Source organism: Notamacropus eugenii, chromosome 2 (genome assembly GCF_028372415.1).
Source record: "Notamacropus eugenii isolate mMacEug1 chromosome 2, mMacEug1.pri_v2, whole genome shotgun sequence".
NCBI lineage: Eukaryota > Metazoa > Chordata > Mammalia > Diprotodontia > Macropodidae > Notamacropus > Notamacropus eugenii.
The window spans coordinates 233642925-233670386 of record NC_092873.1 but is presented as its reverse complement, the minus strand read 5'-3'; the positions used below and the strand labels follow the sequence as shown (position 1 = coordinate 233670386).

The 27462-nt window shown below is 37.0% G+C and overlaps 1 protein-coding gene across 1 annotated transcript in view; it reads left to right on the top strand.

Moving 5' to 3' along the window:
* Positions 1–27462, top strand: part of LOC140526927 (utrophin-like) — a 90112-nt gene that overhangs the window by 57416 nt on the left and 5234 nt on the right. The window contains exons 16-18 of the mRNA XM_072643558.1: positions 340–494; positions 6048–6237; positions 16678–16844. Coding sequence (XP_072499659.1) covers positions 340–494; positions 6048–6237; positions 16678–16844 — 512 coding nt within the window. The remainder of the gene's footprint in view (positions 1–339; positions 495–6047; positions 6238–16677; positions 16845–27462) is intronic.

Here is a 27462-nt window from a genome sequence, read left to right as displayed (position 1 = left end):
ACTTCTTATAGTATTCTGTGTATATGTACTGTATCCATGTGTGATGTATGCATTTGCCTCTTCAGCTAAAAAACTGCAATTTAATATTAGAAGATATTTTAGATCTATTCAGAAAGTGCATGCTTATGGAAACTAAATTAATAGATAACTATTTAGATTATTTTTATTTTGCTAATATTCGTGGTATTATACAAACTATGCTAATCACTGATAGAACTCACAGTGCATTCAGGGTATGAGAAAATTAGTGTTAAGATAATTTGGATGGTCTTTTGTTATGATGTACCTTCCATCTGTGACCCCACTCATGTTATTTTTTCCCCCCAAATTGCGCTTTAGGCATTATTCCAGGATTTAAATAAAAACAAAGCTACGATAAAAATTTATGAGAATCTGTGGAAGAGATTGGCGAAGACGTATAGAACTGATGATACTAGGGCATTAAGGAAAAATGGTGATGACTTCAATGCAGCTTGGGCTAATCTCAACCAACGGTAATTTAAAGACTTTATTGGTTAATATTACACAGTCAATGTGGAATAGAATTTCGTCGTATTTCGTAAGTAAATGCATTATCCAAAGACTTAAGCTATGGTTTTCAGAGGTATATACAACCATTTTATTGTTGTTCAGTCATTCAATCATGTCTGACTCTCTGTGACCCCATTTTGGGTTTTCTTGGCAAAGATACTGCAGTGGTTTGCCATTCCTTCTTCAGCAGATTAAGGCGAACAAGAGGTTGAGTAACTTGACAGGATCAGTGTGTGAGACTGGATTTGAACTCAGGTTTTCCTTATTCTAAGCCCAGCACCCACCAAGCCATCTAGCTTGTCTCCATGCCACCATTTATTTATGACTTCTTAAGTCTTTGTCATTAACAAGCAAATCAGTAAGCATCTATTGAAGACCTACTATGTCCCAAATGCGGTGCTGGCAGTACTGGTGATAAAAATGCAGAAAGGAAGCAGCTACTGTTCTCTTGGAATGCTCATCCTATCAAGTGCTTGTCATTATTAATAACAATCATTATTGTTCTAGCTACTGGGCAAGATTAAAAAAGCAGGTTTTATACCTGTCCTCCTTAAGTTTGCCTTTTTTTTTTTTTTCGATTCCTTTTGATAGCAAACTGGACTAATATTATGTGGTCTATATCGTATTTTTAGAGTGACTCTTGCCTTATCTTTCTCAAACAAGCATCTGCCTTGGAATTTCTCCCTAAACAATTATCAGAGTTTGTTATTCATTCCATTTTTGTTTGCTTTGTTTTCCTATTTCTCTCTGCATACTTTGTTCCAAACATTGCCCCACTGCTTTGATGCTGTGGAATGCTATATATGAGTAAATGCGTATAGCTGATCTTTATTGGGAAAGTTTCCTTTCCAGCAGTTCCCTTTAACAATGAAGTTCGATGTCTCTACCTCTCACCCTTCCCCCCGCCCCCCCAAAATCAATAATCACATCTTAGTATAGAAAGCTAGATAGAAGATTTGAGTCACTATTCTGTTACTCTCTGTACGTTTGTGGGCATATCATTTTTTACTAAGTCTAAATTTACTCCTATGTCAAGAAAATGAAAACGAACACTGTAATGCACTTTTCAATAAAGCTAAGTCATTCTTGTCTTTCAGTCCTGGTAGGTCAATTTGGAGAGCATCTTATCTGTGTGGGAAATCGTTGTCTTCAGCCTCAGTGAATACTTGGGTTTCAAGAACCACAGTCTTTAACTTCTGCTTAAAATTTCTTTCTTATGCTTGTCAGTGCTCCAAAATATTTCCTTGTTTCTTGATTCTGAGAATGACTCAAAAGGTCTAAGTGCAATTAGTCTCTCCTCTTCTCAGACCTTTGGATACATGATGTGATTTACTTTGTGGTATTTTGATTTCAGCATTCTGCATTTGACTAAAGTGGATAATGTTGGACTCCTTTGCAATTCATATTCAATTCATAAAGCATAGCCAGCAATTTAGAAATGATAGTAAGTTGTTTTTCCTTTTATTTTTGCAACAATCTAGAAAACAAATTTCTGTAGCGATTCTGCAGATAGAATTGTTGTTCAGTCGTCTCTGACAGATCCCTTGGACCATAAAGTCCATGGAGTTTTCTTAGCAAAGATATTGGAATGGTTTGCCAATTCTTTCTGCAGTGGATTGTGGCAGAGAGAGGTTAAGTGCCTTGGCCAGATTCACACAACTAGTTAGTGTCTGACGTCACATTCGAACTCGGGTCTTCCTGACTCCTGACCCAGCTCTTTATCTGTTGGGCCATCTAGCTACCTCCTGTAACAGTGTTGTAAGGCAAATTAAAAGGTATGAATATGGTTGAAAGAGATTAGACTTTGGAAGAAAGAAATCTAGTGCAAATGCTATGTTTTGTAAGAGATTTTTAGGAGAAAAAGTATGTAATATTAAGTTCTCTGTGGCTCACTGGAGGAAGGTTCTGTTTTGATATTACATCTGTTGGATATGACAGTGGGTTTGGATGCATGAGCTATAACCCATGTCTGAGAGGAAAAGAACCGCAGGATGCCCTCGTTAGCAAAGAAAGATGCTCCTTAAATATAGGTTTCCTACATAACAGCACCATTTGAGGAGTAATCTAACCAGTGAAGACTTTTGCAGAGGATAAAACTTTCTAGAAAAATCGACCACTTAGGAATATAGACCTGCTTTATTTAGGACCTCTAAATCTTTTTTCCTTTGCTTTGTAAATATTTTAAGACTGCATACAGCAATAGCTGGGTTAGATAGAGTAGGCAATTAAAAATGGATTATACTCAAAGATAATACTTCCTCTCTCATAGCAGGGGAACACAACACTCACATTTTCATTCAGTTGTGATAATGCGAAAGACAACTACTCTTTCATCAACAGGATTTTCAAAACTTGAACTTATTTTTAAATGGATATATGGTAGTTTATTGGAGCATCATGCTTATTGGAGACATATATATAGTCACGTTGGTTGAAGTCTTTCAAATGGACATGACCTTCCTTCCCTCTTTCACCAATTCCTTCCTTCCTCCTCCCATCCTTCCTTCCCTACCTCCCTCCCGATCCCATCCCTCCCATTCCTTCCTTTCCTTTCTTCCTCCTTTCTTCTTCCCCCACCTCTTCCTCCCTCTTTCCCCAGTTCCTTCCTTCCTCCTCCCATCCTTCCCTCCTTCCCTCCCTCCCGATCCCATCCCTCCCATTCCTTCCTTCCTTCCTTTCCTTTCTTCCTCCTTTCTCCTTCCCCCACCTCTTCCTTGCCCCCCTCACCTCCCTTCCTAAGTTTGAAAAAAAAAATGTACATAAAGTAATATAAAATCCTCAACTATCCCAGCTGCTTGGGAAATCATTTCTGCTTATGAGATTTCTAGATAGTTGAGTATTTACCCATTTAACTGCTAAAACATTTAAAACTCTTTGGCACGGATTTTTTTCTTAAATTTATTGGATTATCCTCCTGTCTTCTTAAACAGTTTATTTATTTGATAATTAGAATGATCCACAGTTTTATTTGTAAAGTGTCTTTGTAGTTACGTTTCTCCCTGGGTCTTCTTTTTTCCCTGGGGGGGTACTCTTTTCCATCATTTATTAGAAATCTTTAGATTCTTAGAAGTGGAAATGACCTTAAAGAGTGTCAGAATGTTGGCTTCAGGATAGTTATACCCCACCAACTGTATAAACAGATCTTCTTTCCTCAACCCTCCCTCCTTTCCCTGGCCTCCTGGGTGATAGGTAGAGTTTCTATGTAGTTGATAGGGTTCTAATTAGATGAAATGTTACATGGAAACCAACAGCCATAAGCATTGTATAGTGGTCCCTGATATATGAAAGTGATTAAGAATTCTCAATTAAATCTTCTATCGATTACTTGTATATCTTCCACGTATTTTGTACCTTTGACAGAGTGTCACTGAAGTTGCATTTCACAGAATTTTTCATTTTAGCAACTTGGAATATTTTCTTTATGTCTTTCCTATTTTCTTCAACTTTACAGAGTGATGTAGAAGGTTCAGGATAAAGTAAAGTTATTCTGACTACTTAATGTCTAAATTAAATGATAAAATAACTTTTTAGAGCTATGTAGGTTTAGTCATCGACAACTAAGTCACACAGCAGTGGCTAGAATGCCAGGCCTCTAGGCAGGAAGACCTCATTTGAAATCTGGTCTCTGACTCTTAATTATCTATGTGACCCTGGGTAAGTCACTTAACCCCATTTGCCTTAGTTTTCTCTTCTGTAAAATGAGTTGGAGAAGGAAATGTCAGACCCCTTCAAGTGTCTTTGACAAGAAAACCCCTAATGGGATCATAAGGAGTTGGACGTAATTGAAAACTGATTCAACAACGGTAATATTTTATCTGTATACTATCATAAAATTCCCAGAATATGGTGAATTTAGGTCGTTAGTCATCAATTTAGTTCATTTGTTGCACAATGCATGTGCTCACATTTGTTTTCTGCCATATTAGTTGTTACAAGAAGTATATAAGGAAGTCACTAAGTTGCTGTTCACTGGTTTCAGTCATATTTGAATCTTTGGATTCAAATTGGGTTCAAATTTGGATTTCAAATTTTGGATTTTCTTGGTAAAGAGGAAACTGAGGCAAAGAGGGTTAAGTGACTCCAATGACATGTAGCTAGTCTAAGGCTGGATTTCAACTTGGGTTTTCCCCATTTTCAGCCCCAGCGCTCTTATCCACTGTGCCCCCAGCTGCCTTCAGTAGCTAATAAGCAGTTGCATGCCATTGAATTGTTGCTAACCTTTGTCTAGTTCTTCAAATCAGAAGAAATGATGTCAGATCAGGTTTTCAGGGCCATACACACATCTTTACCATAAATCCCCATTCTGATGATTCATCCAGGCCTATATATAAGTGAGTGAATCCTCAAAGTCTATGTCAGCTGAGATTTGTCCGTCCAACCCTGTAGTTGTGAAACTTCTGGCAGCAGACTGTTTAGATTTTCCAAGAACCAGCCAATCTGAATGGAGATGGCTCACTCACTGAGTAATGAAAGTCTTTATCAAGTTCCAGAGGTTTGTCATCTGTCTTGGCACAGCTAATACCTACACTCATTGTCAAAGATCTTTTGGTTTATTAAAGTGACTTCATCTCATTTCCAAGTCATAAATACATATGTCATGAGAAGTAAGAGAGCTATAATGATCCCTTCCACATCATGGGGTTTAGGGGCACAGTGCCCTGGTGATCTGAAAAATCCGCATAAAATTCTTTGGCCCTACCAGAGATGAAGTTTGAAATATTATGGTATCAAAAGAGAAAATATGTTGATATTGTACAATACTGTTCATATATTTTATGCATTTCTCAGTCTCTAAACTCACATTTTCTGCATCGTTTGCTGGTCTTCACATGTTGTCTATGATTTCCACAGAACTCCCAAAACATTCTCACTTAATATCTTATGTACAACTGTAATATATCAAAAACTGCAATGGGAAAATCATGATGTCAAAGGGATAACTACATAGGAAATCCCTTATTGAATGAAGTCTCGTTTTTGAGGATGGTTCTTCATTTTCAAAATTGTTTCAATTGAGTTTCTCTTTAAGTCATTTTGTTTAGCTGGGAATATGGGGAGAGAAAATAACGCTTATGAAATGACTGAATTGAATGCCCTCTTTCCAATTTCCCATACAATAAGTGCCCTTTTGGGGTATGCACAAACATTAAATGTTATCCCCAAATAAGAATAATAACTCAGTTTTTCACAGGAGTGATTTTGTAATTTGAATTTTTTTGTACCTTCACAAATTAATATTCATATATGCAAATAGAAAATTCTTACTATTCTTGTTTGAAGGAGGAGAAAGCAAGTTTATAGAGGGCCAACTTTGTGCCAGGCACTGTACTAAGTGGTATGGAAGTATCTTGTTTGATCCTGAAGTGCACCAAACATATGAAGGGATGGGTTTCTCAGCTACTTTTGGTAATTGGTAAAAAGGAACATTCCTTTTTACATTATCTATTAACTTCATGTTCATCATGTACATAACATTGGACATTATTTAAGGTTTGCTTGTCTGTTGTTGCTTCCAGCGCTCGAGGAAGACAAATTTGCTTAGAGGTGGACCTCAGGTCAGTGCAGGCCTCCTTCAAGATTATGGACAAATTATGGAATTGGTTGACGGAGGCAGAAACTTCAATTAATGTACTTGCCAATGCAATTGAGCAGGAGGATGCTTTGGAAGAGTGTGTTTCGTACAAGAAGCTGAACAAGCAGTTTGAGGTGAGTGATTCTGAAGCCAGCACATTGATTCATAGCTGCACTTTACATTGTGTTTTCTTTTTCCAATTACTTGTAAAGATAGTTTTGAACATTCACTTTGAGAAGATTTTGAGTTCCAATTTTTCTCTCCTCCTTTCCCTCTCTCCCTTTGCCCCTCCCCAAGCTGGCAAGCAATCTGATAGGCTGTATGCACAATCATATTAAACATATTTCCATGTTAGTCATGTTGTGAAAGAAGAATTAGTACAAAAGGTGAAAACCATGAGAAAGGAAAAAAAAAATATGGTATGCTTTGATCTGTGTTCAGACTTCATAGTTCTTTCCCTGGGAGTGGATATCATTTTGCATCATGAGTCATGTGGAGATCTAAGGATCATTGCATTGCTGAGAAGAGCTAAGTCTATCAAAGCTGATCTTTGCACTGTGTTGCTATGACTGTGTACAGTGTTCTCCTGGTTCTTGTCAATGTTATTGTTCTTGTTAGGAGGTAGAAGGACCAGTAGGGAAAGGGGTGAATCTTGTCCTTGTTATGAGCCTAGGGGCACTTAAAATTGAGGCCTGATTTTGTTAATGTGGTAATCAAGATGCTTATTCCAGATGGATGTATTTTTCTAGTTTCATAACTGCTACATGCATCCCTTTTGTGGTTATCCTCATTTGACCTAAAGTTTTTTCTTCTACTGTTTAATTTATTTAGACTTCAGAATGTCTTCAGAGAACATACACATATACTTACACACATGCATATATGTGTGTGTATACAAATGTATTTGGGTGTGTGTGTATTTCCTCCAACTACCCTAATACTTAGAAAGATCTCATGAGTTACAAATGTCATTTTTCCATGTAGGAATGTAAACAGTTCAACTTTAATGAGTTGAATTAATGGCTTCTCTTTCCTGTTTACCTTTTCATGTTTCTCTTGATTCTTGTATTTCAAAGTCAGATTTTGTATTCAACTCTGGTCTTTTCAACAAGAATGCTTGGAAGTTTCATTTATTTCCACTGAAATATTCTATTCAGTTTTGCTGGGTAGGTGATTCTTGGTTTTAATCCTAGCTTCTTTGACCTCTAGAATATCATATTCCAAACCCTTCAATCCCTTAGTTTAGAAGCTGCTAAATCCTGTGCTATCCTGATTGTGTTTCCATGATACTTGAATGATTTCTTTCTGGCTGCTTGTAATGTTTTCTCTTTGAAGTGGGAACTCTGAAATTTGGTTACAATATTCCTAGGAGTTGTCTTTTGGGGATCTCTTTCAGGAGGTGATTGATGGATTCTTTCCATTTCTGTTTTACTCTCTGGTTCTAGAATATCAGGGCAGATTTCCTTGATAATTTCTTGAAAGATGATGTCTAGGCCCTTTTTTTTTAATCATGGTTTGAAAACCTTTACCTTCATCTCTTTTTCTTATGGTACAATAACATTCCATTCCATTTGTATTTCATTTTTTGTTCAGCTATTTCCCAATAAATGGAAATCTCTTTTGTTTCTGGTCATTTGCTTACCCTCAAATTACTAATTGGAATATTTTGGCTTATAGAAGACTTCCCCCTTTGTCTGTGACATTCTTGGGATTTATGTGATATTCCTGTGTAAAGCTTAGGGGCAATTTAGTTTTGTAAGCTAATTTCCTATTGCTTTTTTGGGCAGTTGGATCAATATTCAGCACAGTAAACAGTGTTATTCATGCACTTGTGTTCCCACAGTTTCTCCAGCATTCAGTATTTTCATCTTTTATCATCTTCGACAGTTTTTTAAAAAAATATATGAGATGAAACTTCAAAGTTGTTTAATTTTACAATTTCTCTCTCTTAGTGAATTAAAACATTTTTGATATTTGTTGATAGTTTGGTTTTCATTTCTTCCTTTTCAAACTCTTTGTATCCTTTGACTACTTCTCTCTTGGGAAGTGGCTCTCCTAGAGCATCTTCAAAGGACTCTTAACTATTTTTATTTATCAGATAGGCCATCTTAGTGTCGGAGGCCATGATATGTTACATTGTTGGCTCTTTGTGACAGTGTAAAGACAGTCCAGTTAACTTGACACAGCCCCAAGTAGTTGTCCAGATTGCTTTTATATGAAAACAATTTTTCCCCATTTCTTTTTAAAATCAATTTGGTGGTATATTTATAAACCAATGGTTATATGTGTGGCCATGTAGGTCCAGTATAGACTGCTCAAGGCATTTATGTGTGTGTGTGTGTATTAACACCACCACTTTATCCCCTTTTCCCCAGAAGATCATTAGTTTCACACCATGTCGTTGTTAATTTTTGCATGTATGTGCAATGTAAAGGAGAGGAGATTTGACGGTTTGATACTGTTTCAAAGTATCTCTTATACAGTTTGTCATTTTAATATTTAGATGCACAATTTATACTTTATCATCGATGTTCAGGCAGCATGCCCTTATTATTTTTACTGTACTGAGTATATCCTTGTATTTATGTAATTTGAAAGACTTTAAAATTTGTAGCAGATTAGCCTGTATAATATTGATTAGTACTTAAAATATATTCTTATATTCATGTCTAAAGAGAGATTTGGAAGAATATATTAGAAATAGTAATAATTTATGGATAAAACCAAACAAGTCTTTAAGAAGAATGTAAGGAACTGTTAATGTTTCCTATCTAAAGAGTTTAACCATTCCTCCTTATGTTATTACATTAGGGAACATTTTCTTACGATGACACATAGTCATTCAAAATATTTAAAGAAGAGTCTTTATTATGTAGGGAGAAATGAGAAGAGAAGTGAGAAAAAATGGAGGACTAACACGCTAATGTGAGGATTTTTTCAGAAAATGAGCTACAATATACATTTTAGACTGCAAGCAAAACAAAGCAATTCTCATTACACATAAAATTTGAGAAATATTTTGTTTCCATATGTGTTAATAACCTACAAAAGCCAAATAATCCATTTATTTCCCTTTAAGGGAAGCCTCTCAAACCCTCAATTTCAAGTATTTGTTAATTTAAAAGAAAAATTAGATTAACCAAACTTCTCCCCCAAACTAAAACCTTAGCTTTAAAGGGAAGTAAATTGAAAGCAAACTTAACATAAAAGCAATTGTTGGAGTTTGATTCTATGTACACAGTTTAAATGAAGGTGTAAGGGAACCCAGGTTATTTTGTGAAAGGGGAACGAGCCAAAGCTGACGACATTCCTTGTACACAGCTTAGAATGTGTCAGGTCTTAGGGATGGCCTGATACGTAGCCATGATAGAACCGTGAGAAGAGCAAGTAGACATTTTCCCTGTGTTCAGATGAATCTTGGAGGAAATGGAGGTAAGGTGTGCTATTGTTAGTTTGAGTTCTGGAAGGATGCTACATTTTTCTGTATCCCATGTTTTTAATGGAAAAGTATTATCTTGAGCAGCATTTATTTCATTGACCCACTCCAGGGCTGTCTCAAGTTGCTTCTAACTCAAGTAATCAATTCTCTTAGTGGTAGAATGGTAGCAGAAGCATGTGCTCTTCAAATGAATATATGTTTGACTTTAATATTTAGTAGTTAGGAATAGGTGGGTAAAGAAATAGGAACTGAATAAAGTGTACACAAATTCGAAACCAACTTTTTAGTAGGCTATTTCGCCTAATATTTTAAAACATTGCCATGTTCCTCACTAAAAAAATTCTTAGTATTTCTCAAACTAATCAGTTAATAAAGAATATTTGTTGAGCCCTTGTGCTCATAATATGTTTTGCTTTTTAAATATTTTATTGACAGATATTTTAAAATGTTCTAACTTTCTAGTTTCTCTCACGTTTTGTTCATAGAAGACTTCTTTATGAAAACTAAATACAGTTAAGTAATACAAATGAATTGTGATTGTGATTGTAAATCATGTCCCCAAATGAATGTCTCATTCTGCACCTGTGGTCCATTGCCTCTTTCAAAGAGGTGCAAAATGTTCATCCATTTTCCTACATGTCTTCCAAAACCATGATTGTACCCTGCTTTGGTCAGAGTTGTGGTCTTTCTGAATTCTATTCCTTTATATTACTGTGGTAAATTCTTCAATTTCTGCTTCCTTTCTTTGTAGAATGTTAAATATTGAAGGATGCAGAGTTGTATGAATAGTTTAGAAAATATTAGTCATTCAATCTGAGAACCTCAGTGAGATATCTAGTCCAATCTCTTCATTTATTATGTTATAAGAAGTTGAAGCCCAGAGAGCCATTTCTGCCCAATATTCAAAGCAAATGAGTAGGAGAGCTGGACTAGAACCTAACTCTCCTGATTCCTGGGTCAGTGCTTTTTTTCTTCTCCCCCACCAGAAACTGAAAAATACTGGACAAGAAAATATTCCTGAAAGTTAAATAATGTAACCTTACCATAATGAGAATCTACACGATCGATAAGAGTCCATGTGACCACAGTTCAGCCAAAGGCCAAATAGGTAGAGAACATGGACTGATGTGGTTAGTTCCCTAACTTGTGGCTTCTTGTGGGAGCTGGGATGAGAGGTAGGACTCAAGGATAGTATACGATTTGAGTAGGTGAAGAAAGTAAGCTGTTCAAATGGGAAGAGGAAGGCAGTTGGGTGGTGCAGTGGATAGAGCACTGGGCCTCGCATTTGGAAGACTCATCTTCCTGAGTTCAAATCTGGCCAAGTCACTCAACCCTGTTTGCCTCAGTTTCCTCATCTGTCCAATGATCTGGAGAAGGAAATAGCAAATCACTCCATTTTCTTTGCCATGGAAATGCTACATAAGGTCACAAAAAGTCAGACACGACTAAAATTGACTGAAAAACAAAGTGAGAAATAGTGCAGACATGCTGGTTGTGATTTCATGGATAATTCCACTTGTAAAGCATGTTTTATGAAGTTCTGCCTATTTCAGTCCTTCTTTGACACTAATTGTTTTGTTCAGTGAATGTCAATGTTACCTTGGCTTGTAGAACCAAAACATGACATTGATTGCCTGATTGGTAAGGTCATGCCACAGACAAGATGTTTTCCTTGTTCAGTTGTTTAGTGTCTGACTTTTTGTGACCCCATTTGGCATTTTGTTGCTGGTTTTCCATTTCCTTCCACAGCTTATTTTACAGATGAGGAAACTAAGGTAAACAGGATGAACATGACTTGCATAGGGTCACACAGCTGGCAAGTGTCTGAGGCTGGATTTGCACTTAGGTTTTCCTGACTCCAGGCCTAGGGCTCTTTCCACCATGTCATCTAGCCTGCCCCACAGGCAAGGTAAACAACTGCAGTTTTTCTGTATTATAATTTTTATAGATACTGTATACACGTAGCAATGTATTGATATAATAATATCCATCATTAAATATGTCAATCACCAGTTTTCTGCTATTTAATTTTTAATATTAATATCCAAACTATCTTGTTGATAAAGTTATCTTTGACATTTTTTATCCTTCATTACCACCAATAAAATCCTGCTCGGTTCTTGATGGCATATTTTTAGTTTTGGTGTTCAATTGATTTTCTTTTTTTGGTGACTGAAATCTAAGGGGGAGAGGCTTTGATTTTACTAAACTCATTAGCAAGCATTTCTTGAGTGTCTACTGTGTGCCCTGTACTTTGAGGAGAGTAAGTAACTTTGTTAAAGTATCTTCACCTAATGATTCTCCAGTGTGCACTCTCCCATCATTTGGTCTTTAGCTGCGTAATTGACATTCCATCCTGGCAGTTCTATAATCAATACCTTGGCATATTCATTCCAAACAGAGGGAGGCGCCATAGGCTCAGGATGTGTTCTAGTAGAGGAATGCAGAAAAGAAATGAAGGGTACACCACTGGGTGGTAACTGAGCAGAAAAAAACACTGTATTAGAGAAACACTGTTAGGTATTTGAAGCGATATTGAAGTAAATACAGAAAAGACCTGAGGAAATAGGTAAAAATGTTTTAAGATTTATGAAGATGAGGTTGTTTGTGTGCCCTTTACTGCACAGGAAGACTAAGCCTTCTTGCAGGATACCTTTTCTGATTTACTTTATAAAGGAATAATATGACAATTGCACCGTATGATGAAACTGTAATATTACATAGGTTATTAGTTTGAGCAAGATAGTGATAATGAGAAACATCTGGCTTCTATTTCTGGCTGTGATCTTTGACCAAAGCATTTAATCACTCTGTTATTTTCCTCCTCTTCAAAATGGGAATTAAATCTCAACTTACTTGCTTCAGTTTTCACTTGTGACAGTGACCCTAAGATGGTTTAGAAGGTCCCACAAGGTCTAATCATATAGTCTGCCTTCTTTTTGTGCCCACGCATCTTATTCTTTTTTAAAGTAAACTTGAGAACATAAAGCAACCTTTTGAAAAGGGAATCCTAATATTCTGGAATGACCCATAAAATAGTCTTTTATTAATGTTACTTCTTAATTAGGTAAGCCCTGACATATTCTGTTTAGTAATGGCTTTACTTCCAGGTATGGAAATGTGTGTTTTGGATAGCTCTTTGGGCAGATCTGCTTCAGTGTTAAGCAAAAACATTTGCACCTCTGCAGTTATTCTTTCGTTCATTTGGTTAGGTTTTTTTTTTTCTTAGATAATCTAGTTTTGAGTCCTGTCCTCGTGTGATTGATTAGCCCTTAACGTATGGCTTGATACCATTAGAGCCAGGTATCCCTCTGTTCTTCTCTGAAGATTTATAACAGAGCCTATTATTCACTCACTCAACAGTGCTCTGCCAGAGCTGCATTTAGTCTGGGAGTGAACACATCCTTCTCCGGAGTGAGGGAGTGAATGCCTTTCTATCTCCTAATATAAACCAGCTCCGAGGGATGAACTATTATTATCTGTTGGAGCTGTCTTCCCAAGGGGCTTCTGCTTTGTCTCAGCAGCATTCATGTTTCACTTAATGTCCTTCTTGGCTACCAACTGCGCTCCTCTACGGCAACAGACAGCACTTGGCTCAACACCTGTGCTGAGCCGAGCAAACACTGGCTTGGGGGGGAGCATCTGTCAGGGGCTTTCTGTTGGGCGTCTACGTGTGCTTTTTAGATTGAGAAGAACGTGAAGGTGTATAATCCTTCTCCTTGGGAAGCTACAGCTTGTACCTCTCCAATGTATTCCTGGAAACGAGCATGCTCAGAAGATTGGCAAATCCTTGTCCAGTGACCAGGAGGAAATGAGCATTGCTCTTAATTTATCATGCAAATTCTGAGGTGTCTTCAGAAGTGTGGCAAACTTACAATGATGGCTGTGGTGAGAACATCTCTTCAGAAAGTTGTGGTTTTGTTGCATCGTTTACAGAGGATGGCAGTTTCTTCTCCTCGGTACCAGAAGCTCTGTAAGGTAATTGTACCCTGAAAATGAACGTCTCAGGAGATTGATTATCTGACCTCTTTTTCAAGCTTTAAAAACTGTCCTGAGAGTGATGGCATTGAGGTACTTTGCAGAATGCCACGTTACACAATTTATTTGGCTGAATTGTTTGTGTAGTTACATTTGGGCTAAGAATTGTAAATAGTATTACAGCTTCAATGAATGCTGTCTTTTCTAATAGACGAAAGGTTGTCTTGTTTATGATATTCTACTGAAGTGTTTGCAGAGAATGTAATTAGTCGGTATTTTAAAAAATACTTTTTCATTCTTCTGAAAAGCATCATCTTACTAGTGTAAGCATTTTACTGATGTAAGTGTCAGAAAAATTAAAAGTAGATCGTATAAAATATTATTTTACCCTATTTCTATAAAACCAGTCCCCCTCCCAACACATCTTTCATTCTGTCATCTCATTAATTTTTTCTGTTTCTAAAATCAGAAGCGCATTTCGAGAACCATGGAAAATTGGTCTCTTTAGAGCTTGTTGCCTCCATTTTAGAACGGTTCCTTTTTTTTTTATTTAGGAAGACTCCTTTGTCAGTAATTATATTAGATATCATAATATTGAAGTGTTAGAAGAGGATCTCAAGGGTTTTCCAGTTCCATCTCTGGCCCCGATCTCTCTCTTTTTCTCTCTGCTTTCACGGGTGGTCCTCTCTGCAAGTTTGGGCACTTCCATAGAGTGGGAAGAACTTAGAGTAAAACAAGTGTTATCTTGTAAGAAAAACTGAGCAGGAAAAGGGAAGTGATTTAAAAGTTTCGAATTTCAGTTTGTCACTCCCTAAATCGTCCATGAGTTTGTACATCAGCCTCTCTTTTGAAGTTAGCACTGTCAGTGTTATTTGTGGAGAAGCTATTATTTATAATTTAGAGATAAGTCTTATTCCTATAACTTTTTCCAATGACTTGCTGCAGAATTCCATTTTAATATTAGTGTCAAACCCGTTTTCCAAAAGTTCCTTTCAAACATGATATTCTCAAAAACTTGGATTCAATCCCTTGTCAGACACACCTGTGAGCAGAATGAAACTTGGGGCTTTTCATTTTCTCCTAATGTGGCTAATATAGAATATAAAAAATATTGAACTTTATTTGCATGGCAAGTTTCTATGGTGCTGGAGAGAGAGGTGGACAACCAAAGTATTGTCTTTCGATTCCTTTATTTTCTTTGGACTTTGGCTAAAGCAGTTTTTCCATATAGAAAGTTTTCCTTGGGAGATGTATAGCAGGTTATGATTGACTGAAGTACTGAGGCATTCTTTGCAAGAACCTTCAGAAATATTTCTTACTCACTTGATTAGCTAAGCGAGGCTTCATAGATAGGATTTAATAACAATGTCAGCTGAGATAATCTGTATCTTTCATTTCCAATGTTTGATTCAGTGTGGTGTGTTTCAGTGCATGTCAGAGAATAAATCTGATCTGCTCAAAGCATTTTTTCACGCAAATAAGACAGTGTTGTTAATAGAGAAGAAAAGCTCATTCACTCATGCTTTTTTTGTGAAAGAAATTACAAGCATGAATACATAAAGCATCCTTTTTTTGTTTGGAGCTGGGTCACTTCACTGATACATTTGTACAGACTTGCACAATCGATCATTTGTCTCCCTTCTCAGACAGCCAAATGACTCCACTAGGTACAGCCACGAAAGTTACCACAGCCAAACATGGTCAGCTGCAATATCAGTAAAGGAAGAGGAATGCTTTAATCAGTTTGGCTAATAACATCCCAAATAAAGGATACCCCAAATTACGATAGAATTTTGTTTACCTTGACCTGTCACTGGGATTTCGTTAGAACAGAACAGCCATTTAGGGGAGGGTTACTCTTTGGGCAGATTTCTTGAGAGTTTCCTGTATTTACAACATGTGCTATCTCAGTCTGAAAATGGTATTTATGTCACTTTGTGCAGGAATTGATCCTGCCGTGTACTTTTTGTACCACTGCTCAATTACTGCTGATGCAGCTAACAGAATAAGAAATTTACAGTCCCAATATTTTCCAGCAGGTGTCAACATAAGGCAATGCTATCAAAGCTCTGGTTTAAGGAACCAAGAAACTAAAAAGGAAACTGGCATGAATATTGTAAATTAAAACGACCTAGTGGGAGATGGATGCATAACATTCATTTTGTTGAACTGAGCAAATTTATTTTCGACATTGACAACCCTGAAATCTGTATGATGTCAGTGGGGTACAATTAGATGGCTGAGAGTTGCTTGCCTGAATAGTTGCTTAGTGATCGCTACTCCTCTGAAAGATGTTTGATAGTGGTGACAGAAAACAATTCTACAGCATAGGAATATTTTTTTGTATTTTGTCATCTATAATAGAGTTTAATTGAATTCCATTTGTTATCAGTCTTCATGTATCAAACGGATAAATATCATGAATTCATGTTCTTATGGACACCAAGAATATTAGAACATTAGTACAACTTGGTCATTTTACGGATGAACAAACTAAGGACAAAAAAGCTGTGACTGACCTGAGCTCACACATCTTTCTTAGTGTACACATCACTTTTAAGTTCCCAAAGGAAGCAGTAGCTCATATTTTCATTTGAAGGGAAATCAGCAATTTTTATGTATACATTTAGAATATATATACTTCAGCAGAGATGGAACCCTCAGACATTTTTCTTTTATGCAAATGAAAACAATTTCAGAGAGAAATTAAATGCTAGGTTAACCTGAACTGAATTGAATTCCAGTGGCCAGTCATTGCTTCTCTCGTACCCTCCCACTACCCTAGTTACTGGTGCCTTCCTCGGTTTGTTAGATGTGTGGTTATAGCCCCAAAGTAGATTGCCAACTTCTTGGGATTGATTCAAACAGTTTCTCTCAGTACCTTGCATATCATGAGTACTTAATAAACGTTTGTTGCGTGGGACTGGACTGGAATTCAGAAGTTGTAGGCTTTGAAGAAATCCCTTGTTTATGTTTGAAAACATTCGACTGTTTGAAGAAGATTGGCTTTGTTATGAGGAAGATCAAAGTCGCTGGTTAAGTCCAAACATCATGGTAATTGATGATCGTAAAAACTATTGTCTTTATCTAGCAGAATAATAAATTACTATTACTTAACATTTGCATTTTTCTCTTCTTATTTTAATGGGACATACAGGCAGAAATCAACCCACACAGCGATATTTGGAAAAATATCGTTGAAAAACAACAGGAAAATATGATCAAGGCCCTTGGAAATTCCAATGCAGCAGCCACCCTCCAACATAAAATCAATGTTATGAATGAAAGATGGAGTCATTTAAAAGCCAAATTGCCTTGCATCAGGTCAGTATAAGATATATGAAAATAGGAATTTTGAGAAAAATTTCTTTGTTAATGTGGTATTGTGAGAAAAGAGGTGCAGCACTGAAAATGGCTCAGCAAGATTTTAACATTTTAAATCCAAGTGTACTTGGATCACAATTTAGAGTTGCAAATAGATTTACCAAAATCTAGTCTGTTCTTAAAATTTGCATTGTAAGTAAGGTTGGAAACTGCTTAATAATAGTGAATATTAGTTTTAAAGCAAAGGCCAGTACTGACATCCAAATCTCAGTGGAATCTTTTGAACTGGATAGTAGTCTCATTAGTAGGCTAGGTAGCCTGGCCTTGGAGTCAGGATAGCCTGGATTCATCCGATTCCTCTAAAACATATTATTGTGCTGAGTCGTTCTGTATATGTCCCTTCACTTTTCTTGCCACGGACAATTCTCTTAAGACTTTTAAATTACAGATGTCATGTTGACCTGTATTAATGAAGGAAGTTCATATACCAAGGAGCTTCGTAACCTGAGAAGATAATAGATCCACAGGTGCATCAAGGCGGGGGGGCGGTGTTACAAGCCAAGGAGTTTCCTAAAGTGGGGAAATTATAGAGATCTGGTGGTGTAGAGAATATTATTAGTATTTCTCTTACTAACATTTCTCCTCTTGCCTTTCTCCCCTAATAAGATCTGTAATTTTATCTAAATTGGTAGTCTGTTTACCAGCATAGATTGAAGTCTTGCTAGGTTTGGTAAAGGAATTTCAGAAGGTACTATGGTGGCCAAGACAAATTGATCATTTTATGGCTAACCTTCTGGTAACAAGCCCTTGAACTTGAAGTCAGTTGGTTGTCAGGCATAAGACAGAGTCTATTCTCTAGCCTATGTTCCACATCTTTTTTTTTTTCCTTTGGCTGGACTTTCCAGAGCTTGTTCTTAATTGACAACTTTTAAGACCTCAGGTTCACAAGCACATCATCCAGGACTGTGGCAGAATATTATCATCATGGTCAGTAGTATCTGGGGGTAGAGAGATTGATATCAGATGCATTTCAGATGGGTGATTGAAGTCAGTCCATCACTCAACTATCATTTATTAATGTGTACTACGTGGCAGGCACTGTGGTAAGCACTGGAGATAAAAAGAAATGCAAAAACAAACTCTAGCATCAAGGCATTCATACTCTAATAGGGAAAGATAACATACAAGATATAATCAGGATCAGGTAGAAGTATTATTGGAGTAAGGAGTAACGAAAAGACTCCTTCAATATGGTTGAACATAATACGTTGTGATGGCTGTGATTACAGAATGGAAAATGTCATAGATGTGTGCCAGTTTATGTAAATCATTTTCAAGTTGGCATTTTCAAGTTGTGCTGTAAAATCCTCCATTTGAATTTTATTGGTCCTAATATGTTTGTTCACCAATTTCAATACCTTTCTCCCTTTTTCATACCTGTATAAATGAATCAATGTCTATATCTCCACTCTTCCAGCTTGAATGGCAACTCTGTGATCAAGTCACTCTCTGTTTAATTGTTAGGAATTTAGGCCTCTCTTTTTTAAATTCATCCCAGAATGTGTTGCTCAGAAAGCCTGCAAGAGGAAAGAAAACCCAGTCTGGTGTGACTTTGAAAAATGATCAACCAATTTAGCTACCTTTTTCTCTACCAAAAGGGAAAAACAAAGGAAAAACTCCCCCATGGTGAAATTAGTTTGTGTGTAGACACAAGCTCAGTGTGATATACTGTAGTTACCTTTGCTTCTGGTTTCCTAACCATGATTTCTTTGGTGCAGCCACTTTGGTGGATCTACGATTTCATTAATTTTCTATATTGTTTCTGGTCATCCCCTTTCCGTGGTTCTTCGTACATGGTAATACTGATCCACTTTTCTCCATATATTCTTCCATATGTTGGGTGTTAGCCCAGCGTGCTCAAGGATGTTTGTGGTCGTCATTACTATCTAGCAGGAGACCCCAGGATATTACTTGAGCTATCCTTGTCATTTCTTGTGCTAGCTACTTCACTTGCCCATGCTATGATCTAGTCTGTTGGAAAAATATGTGTTAGAGAAGAGTAAAATATTTGGGATCATAATGATCATCTCCTCAATAAGTCCTTGTCTGTCTGTATCACTTATCCAAGATAAGTCTGTCTATTAATAGCTGGGCAAAGGACTGCCAGATCAAATGTAAGCCATATTTTAGGAAATATGTTTTATTTTCCCCCATCTATTTTATTTTTCCAATACAAATAGGTTGAGCAATCTTTTTCCAAGGTACTATTGTTTTCACCAAGGAAATTAGGATTTTAGAGTATCACACAATTAGTTCACTATTGATCAATAAGATCATTTAAAAATCTCACCATTGATAATGAATTCTTCTCTTTCCAAACAAGGTACATAGGGTGTTTCCTATAACACCAAGTACTTTAGGTGATCAAATGCCTTTTTGTTTCTCATCTTATGTGATGGTAACATTTAGATTGCCCTTGAATCATAGAGTGCTTTGTCATGTTCGGTATCAGTAAGGACCCTGGCATAGACAGCTTCTTTGATCGACTTTTCTAAAAGAAAAGCAACTTTTGAGGGGTCAGCAATCTACTTTAATCAAGCACATATGTCATTCACTTAGTTCAGGGGAAAAAGTCAGCACCCTGAACTTCAGAGAAAATAAAAACAAATTACAACCAGAAAGACCAACAGACAGGGCTTCCAACTGTCTGAACATAGAGAAGACATATATCATTACCAGAGAGAGAAGCCCCAACACATCTGGGTTTTCAAAGCAGGGGGGCTTCTTAAAATGGCTGCCCAGAGTCTCATCTGGCATATAGAAACCTTCTTCCAAAAAATTAGTCCAAAGTAAAACCTCACCTCAGAGTATATATATACTTTTCAGAGCTTGAGGGCATGACTGTCATGACCCAGTATCTCATTAGAAATTAAAAAAAGGTGTTGTCAGAGGCCTATTAATGGATGGGGAAGGTTTTTAACTCTTTTTTCTCCCCCTAGCCCCCACTTACCCTCAATCATTAACCTTAGATGTCCACATGGATGGATAGGTACGATGATACCTTTTTGGGCGACCATTTAAAAAGCTATGTATGTTTTACTCTATGTCAAACATACATCTGTTGTATCTTTGATCTGCATTCAGGCTGTACTAGTTCTTTGGAGATGGACCAACATCTTTCATCATAAGCCTTACAGAATTGTCTTGGATCATTGTATTGCAGAGAAAGCTAAAGTTATTCATAGTAGTTCACCATAAAATATTGCTGTTACTGTGTAAAATGTTCTCCTGGTCCTGCTCTTTTCACTTTGCATCAGTTCGTGTAAATCTTTCCATGCTTTTCTGAGAGCATTCTGTTCATCAATAACAACTTGTTCAGTCATTCCCTAATCGATGGCCATCTCTTCAATTTCCAATTTTTTGCCACCACTAAAAGAACTGCTATATTTTTGTATGCATAGGTCTTTTTCCTTTTTTAAAAAATCTTTTCGGGATATAGACCTAGTAGTGGCATTTTGCTTGGTCAAAGGGTATGCATGGTTTTATAGCCCTTTGGGGATAGTTCTAAATTATTTTCCAGAATGGTTGAATCAATATACAACTTCACTGATTGTACATTACTAGTTTGACTTTTCTCACATCCCCTCTGACATTTGTCATTTTCCTTTTCTGTCACATTAGGCAATCTGACAGGTGTGAGGTAGTAGGTCAGAGTTATTTTAATTTTCATTTCTCTCATCACTAGTGCTTTGGAGCATTTTTTTATATGACTATAGAGAACTGATTACTTTTCCTGAAAACTGCATGCTAATATCCTTTGACCATATAACAGTTGAGGAATGCCTGTTATTTCTATAAATTTCCCTCTATAGCTCCCTCGCCTGACTGGTGTTTCTGGATAATGGCCATCACCTCTCTTTGTACAAAGTTTTAGAATTTTCATGAAAAAGACTAAATGTATGCCTTTCATTTCTTTAGGTAACAAATGTTATGAGGTGATATGCATGACTGTGAGTGAATCATAGATCAAAATCTTGCAAAAAAGGGCTATTATTTCTCCTACCATTTTTGATGTTCTTGGAATCCAAAAAACTTTACTGTCACAAGCCTCATTTTAGGTTTTATATAATTTTCATCATATTCTTCACTTTCATGCTTTTTTTTAAAGGCGAGGAATTTTTAGGTAAATTGTCAATTATCTAAGAGAAAATGAAAGGGGATGTTGGGGCAATGTAGTACAGAGTAGGAAAAGGAACTGTGGACCTTGAAATTAGATAGAATTTGGTTTGATACCAGTTCATAATGGGCAGGTCATTTCACTATCATCCCTTAAATGAGGTCAACAGTGTTTGTGGAGGTAGAGTCAGAGACCTGTGGAGAGGATTGAAATTACTATTATATTATGACCTAATGACCGATGATATTTTGTGTTTGTCTTAGATTTAATATGTAGCTTTGTTCAGTGAATGGTAATTGTCTCATCTCTGTTTTAGTCCTCTCAATTATATTTAGTTTAAAGATAACTCCAGGCCCACACAATTTTTTCTAGTTTAGTATAACTAAATTTCGATTGACAACCACATCTTCTCATTTGTATATATGCTTCTGATGTATTCCCAGTGAGCCAGATGTATTTTGTGACCTTCAGAATGTTGTGTAATTCCCAAGTTAATGATTTTCTAAACCTGTATCAAAGCTAATTGTCATACTGACATATTTCCTAAATATTGTAAATATTGGTGATTATAAAAGAGGTCTAGAAGCAAGCTGTGAAAATGCCTCCCTTGCTCCCCCCCCCCCCCCCATCAAACCAACACTTCTTTTCATTATCTTGATATAATATTTCTGTGATTACCTTTTCTTTGTTATAAATGACGTTGGTATGATAGATGACCTAAGGAGAAGGGCATTTCCAGTCAAGGGAATTCTATTGAGGAAATGAAAAGTTGCCTGTTGTAGAAGAAATGGTATCATTAGTGGGTCTATACTGGCTTTGTAGATTGCATTGCAAAAACCGGAAGTTTGTGCACTTTCAGAAACTCTGCCTTGGCAGGGCTGGATCAGCCTTCAGCCCAGCTGAATGCTACTTTCTTCCTCCCGTGTCCACAGAAAGGTGACCTTAACAAAGTGTTTCCCTGATCGCGGTATTTGATTTCATTGAGCTATTCTTTTTCTTCATTTCGTTTGGCATCCCTGGGTATACTTTTTAATCCTCCTTCTGGGGATCTCTTCAATTTGACCCTAGCATTTAGGTTTGAAATTGAGAGGGAACACTCCAGTGTGGGAGCTTCATCTGTGATATCTTCGGTGCCCTATGACTTGCAGGCACCCAATGGAGAGATTCTCCATCTGACACTTTGTATCCAACTGAACTCAGAGCAGAGTGGTCTTAGTGGAAGAAGTAACCAAGAACCTTATCCTCTATGGTGGGCCCACTTGTCTAGGTGGTTATTGGAACTTCAGAGCAATGGGGTTTGATTTCTTACCTAAAGGGCGAGGCTTTGACTTCCACTGGGCCAAATATCCCAAATATCTGTGTATGCTCACTTTTATGCAGTAAAAACTATACATGCCTGCCTTGTTTTATTGCACTTCACTCTCCTGCAAATGAAGCAGTACAAATGAAAACAAACACATGCCCAGATATTTTTAAACACTTGGGGAAAATTGGAAACTGGTCAATATTTTTCTCTACTGAGATTGCAGAACTGATGTTACTTTGCAAACCACACCTGTTTAGAAACACTATCTTTTTTTCTCTATAAACCAACCACAAAACTATACATAGTTGCATCCCTTGGCCTTTGTGATATTCTTTGGTGGTCATCACCCCAAATCTTACTAGATGTCATCTAAGGTATAAGATTTTTGAAGTGATACAAGGCATTCTCAAACTTCAGTTCAGTTCTCTTTGAACACAATATGCATCATAACACAAAAGATCTCACTTGAGGGTACTTGTATACCCTGACTGGTAACTTTTCATGTTTTGAATAGGAAAGTGAATAATGAATATACATAGGTGATGTTTTTTTAAAACTTTTGCAGATGATTATGATTTGCTTTAAGTAATACAATAATATATAATAAAATGTACATTATATTACATATTACTATGCCACATACTTATGATCTATTGTCAATATATAATTGTGGACAATTATGATATGTTAATTGTTTGAATTTCTGGGGTATATGAGTAGGCAAAAGCAAAGGATGGTGTTCTTGGCTCCAGGAGGGGAGACAGTATGATTCCGTGCCCATACATAGCCAGCAGATGGTAGAAGGGGAAGGGCAAGAGACTTGTTTTGGCCTGCTCTAGTATCTTCTCAATGTACCTTTCTTCACTCATCAGGTAATCAGTAGTCTGTCTCTGGTTAGCACATCGAAACCAGTTATAGGATGTGCAGGCTCCACATTAAGGAACAGGGCTTTTCTAATCACTTCAAGCATCATGATTTCCCAAAGTAGAATCCTAAGTGTCTTCCACATGGGTTGCCACCAGGCAGAAGACAACATAGATACTCTGAGATTAGGACTTTATTGGCCAGGGCCCTGTTAATATGGAACTCCATTGACAAGAATTATGTAGGATAAGAAGGCTTTTGAACAGCTTGTGATTAGCAGTTTTTAGAGAAAGTATATAAGTCAGTGAGATCATAGATCATCAAAGAATTGAAATAATTATGTGAACATGCAAATACATGGTTTAACATTTAATTTTGCTTTGGACAGTATTTTAACAGTAGTTAAAATACTCAGTTTCCTTCCCCTATCCCCTCTGTAAGTCTAACACTGTTATTATGCAGGTTTTTGAAAAGGTAAAAGAAGCTCTAAACTTTGGTAATTATGTGTTGTGTTGCAATATTAGTGTTAGCTCATTAGAAAAGTCCATTCTTTCTCAATATTAGGAAGTAGTAGTAAGGGTGAATTCAGATTCACCTAAGTTTCTTTGAACAATGAAATGCTTATACTTTTCTATCCACCTTTGATCAAACATTCTCTACAGTTCTGAATCACATTTTTCTCTGAGACTATTTCAGTTTTAAATAACTAAATTTTATTTTGTTCTAACATTATTACATATTTGCAGAAGTTTTCTTTCATGTACTTGAGTTTTACTTTCTTTTGGCTTCATAGATGCAGCCAATTTTCCATTTCGTTCCATAAATGTATATGAAATGCCCACTGTGCACCAGTTACCAGGTTAGAGAATACAAAGGCAAAAATAAATGAAGATAAAAAATACCCTTATTCTTATTCTACTGATTTATTTAGAGTTTTGTCTTTCTCTGGTCAATTAGTTAACAAAATACTTTGCTATGAATAGTATCTTTCTTCAACGTAATGTGTTCTGAGGCAATTTATTTTTCTTAGGTGGTTCTGATGCAAAGAAACCTAGGAAAAACCACATTGAGTGGAGATACCCTGTCTTATAGTATATACCTGTGTTTCAGTACAGAATGACATACCAGTGTACATACTAGTATATCCTGCCTTGCCTCTTTGTTTAGAATGTAAGAGAACAGAAATCAGTGTTACTGGATTTTGGGGGAAGAGAAAGCAAAGAAGAATATAAACTATAGGATTTAAGGAATCTAGAGGGGAGACCAACTTCATTGTGTTTTCTTCTGCCCATATGTTTTGAATTGCTATGTAGAAGCAATGAACAAGAGGGACCTTGGATATCAGCTAGCAGAGTGTGTTTTGGAATAGTATTCTATCCAAGGGTGGGGAACCTGTGGTCTCCAGGCCACATGTGGCCCTCTAGGCCCTCAAGTGTTGCCCTGTGACTGAATCCAAACTTCACAGAACAAATCGCCTTAATAAAAGAAAGGCAGCAACCAAGGACCTAGAAGGCCACATGTAGCCTCGAGGGTTAGATTCCCCATCCCTGGATAGGAGATACCTGAGAACCTAAACGTTGGAATCTCTGCTCACATCCACCCCTCCAAAAGCAGGGATCTCTTGTTAATCTTTTTCTTTTTTTCCCATTTGTCTTTCAGCCTCGTAATTCAACAGAAACTGTTTACTCCAGAGTTACCAATACTCTGTTTATTGCTAAATTTCTTAAACTTGTACTTTTTTGACCTGTCTCAACATTTGAAACCGTTGGCTAACCTCTCCTTCTTTGTACTTTCTTCTCTCTGACTTTCTACCTACCTCCCCTACCTCTGAGTTAATTCCCTTTGCTGTTTATCCTCCATATCGCAGTACCTAACGGTGATTTTACCCCCTGGCTATATTGTGGGCCTTCTCTCTCAATGCTGCCCCAGCTTGATGACCTGGTCGGCTCCCATGGAAAGGACCTAAGGAACAAGACTAGATGGAAACAATGTCTTTTTCCTGTCTTGTGTTGCCAGCTGCCCATTGAACATTTCAATTAGATGTCCTGAAGGCATCTTGAACCCCTCATTTCCTTTTTTTTTCAAGTCCTAGTCTTAATAATATTTTATTTTTTCTTCAGTTGCATCTAAAGATAATTTTCTTTATCTTTAGCATTCGGTTTTCAAAAGTTTGAGTTCCAAATTCTTTCCTTCTCTCCCTTCCTGAGAGTAAGCAGTCTGATATATGTTACATATGTGTAATCATGCAAAGCATATTTCCATACTTGTCATGTTGTACAAGAAAATACAGACAAAAAGCAACACACGTGCCAATAAAATAAGTGAAAAATAGTATGTTTCAATCTGCATTTAGCTTCTGTCAGTTCCTTTTTCTGAAGACGCATAGCATTTTTCATCATGAGTCCTTCAGAATTGTCTTGGCTCATTGCATTGCTGAGAACAGCTAAGTCATTTACAGTTGATCAGCACACTGTATTGTTGGATCCGTGTCCAATATTAGACTCACTTCACTTTGCATCAGTTCATGTAAGTCTGTACAGATTTTTCTGGATTCATCCTGCTGATCATTTCTTAGAGCATACTAGTATTCCATCCAATCATATACCACAATTTGTTGTGTCCTAATCTTTCAATGTCCCTTCCAACACTTAGCATTTTCCTTTTCTGTCATATTAGCCAATCTGATAGGTAGATATGAGGTATTATCTCAGAGATGTTTTAATTCACATTTCTCTAATCTATAGAGACAGAGCATTTTTTTCGTATGGCTATAGCTTTGATTTTCTGAAAACTGCTTGTTCCTATCCTTTGACCACTTATCAATTAGGGAATGACATGTAACCTTTAAAAAAATTGACTCAGTTCTCTACATGTTTGAGAAATTAGAACTTTATCAGAGAAACTTTCTCCAAAAGAAAAAAATTTCTCAGCTTTCTACTTTCCTTCTAATCTTGACTGCATTGGATTTGTCTGTGCAAAAACTTTTTAATTAAGTGTAGTCAAAATTATCCATTCTGCATCCCATAATGCTCCCTGTCTCTTGTTTGGTCATAAATTCTTCCTTGTCCAGATCTCCACATTTCCTAATCAGAACTCATTATCTTTCCTCCTACCCCCCAACTCATCTTCTGAATTTTCCTTTTCATGTTGATAACACCATAATTTATCCAGACAATTCAGCTTCCCAATGTCGGTCTATCCTTATCTTCTCTTATACCCCATACAACACATAAATTGTTTGTTGCCAAATCTGTTTTAACAGTATCTTTTATTTTTTCCCCATCTCTTTACTTACATGACCTGTTTCTGGCTATCATCTCCTTTTACCTGGACTGTTGCCTCTTCAACCAGCTTCCCACCCCAAGTATCTCCTCATCACATCCTATCCCCTCATAATTTTCCTCCCTTATTTAGCAGACAGGCCAGTGACTTTCTAGGGTCAGATCTCCTTTGTTTCACTTTGCCAACCCTTCACAACCTGCCCCCAACATTCCTTTCTAACCTCATTATGCATTAATTTTCTTCATCATTTCTTCCCGATTGGACTATCTCCTCCTGCCATTCCCCACCGGAAGTGGCAGTAGTGCTCTAGTGTTGGAATGGCCAGTTTTTCAGAAATAGCCAAGAGGTCTGAAGAAGAGAGAGAGAAAGGAAGGAGTCCTTTGGTCTAGGTTTCACATGTGGTACTTCAGACCAGTGGGTGCTGTAAACCTGATAGGCTCCCAGAGACACAGGTTTGAAGTTTTCATCCAAAGTCGTGTTGGAAACATCATCAAGGCCACCTTGATTTGCCAAGCCTGGCTAGAGAGAAGGACCTGAGGGCTAGCCCAGAAGCCACTTGCCTGAGGCCAGTAATCCTGTCCCCAGGCCCCAGGGCCTGTCTGCCCTCACATAGCTTTCTCAATTAGTTTCCTCTCTTTTACTCTTATTAGCCCTCTATCTCCTGACTCCATCCCTTAGCATGCTTAGCATGCATTCCTTTCTCATCTCTACTTCTTAGAATTTCTTGCTTTCTTCAAATCTCAGCTCAAGTGCCATTTTCCACAAGAAGTCCTACTAGATTCTCTGCCCTTATCCCACGCCCCAGCTATTTATGTTTTCTCCCCAAACCCATTACCTTGTCTATATTTTAGAAATATTTTGCATTCTTAAAAATTCTGATTTCTGCCAGGACAGAGACTGTTTAAATTTTGTCCTTGAATCCCCAGTGCCTGGCACATATTTGAGAGGTGATAAAGGAATAGCAATTAATTAAAGCCAAGAAAAGTTGA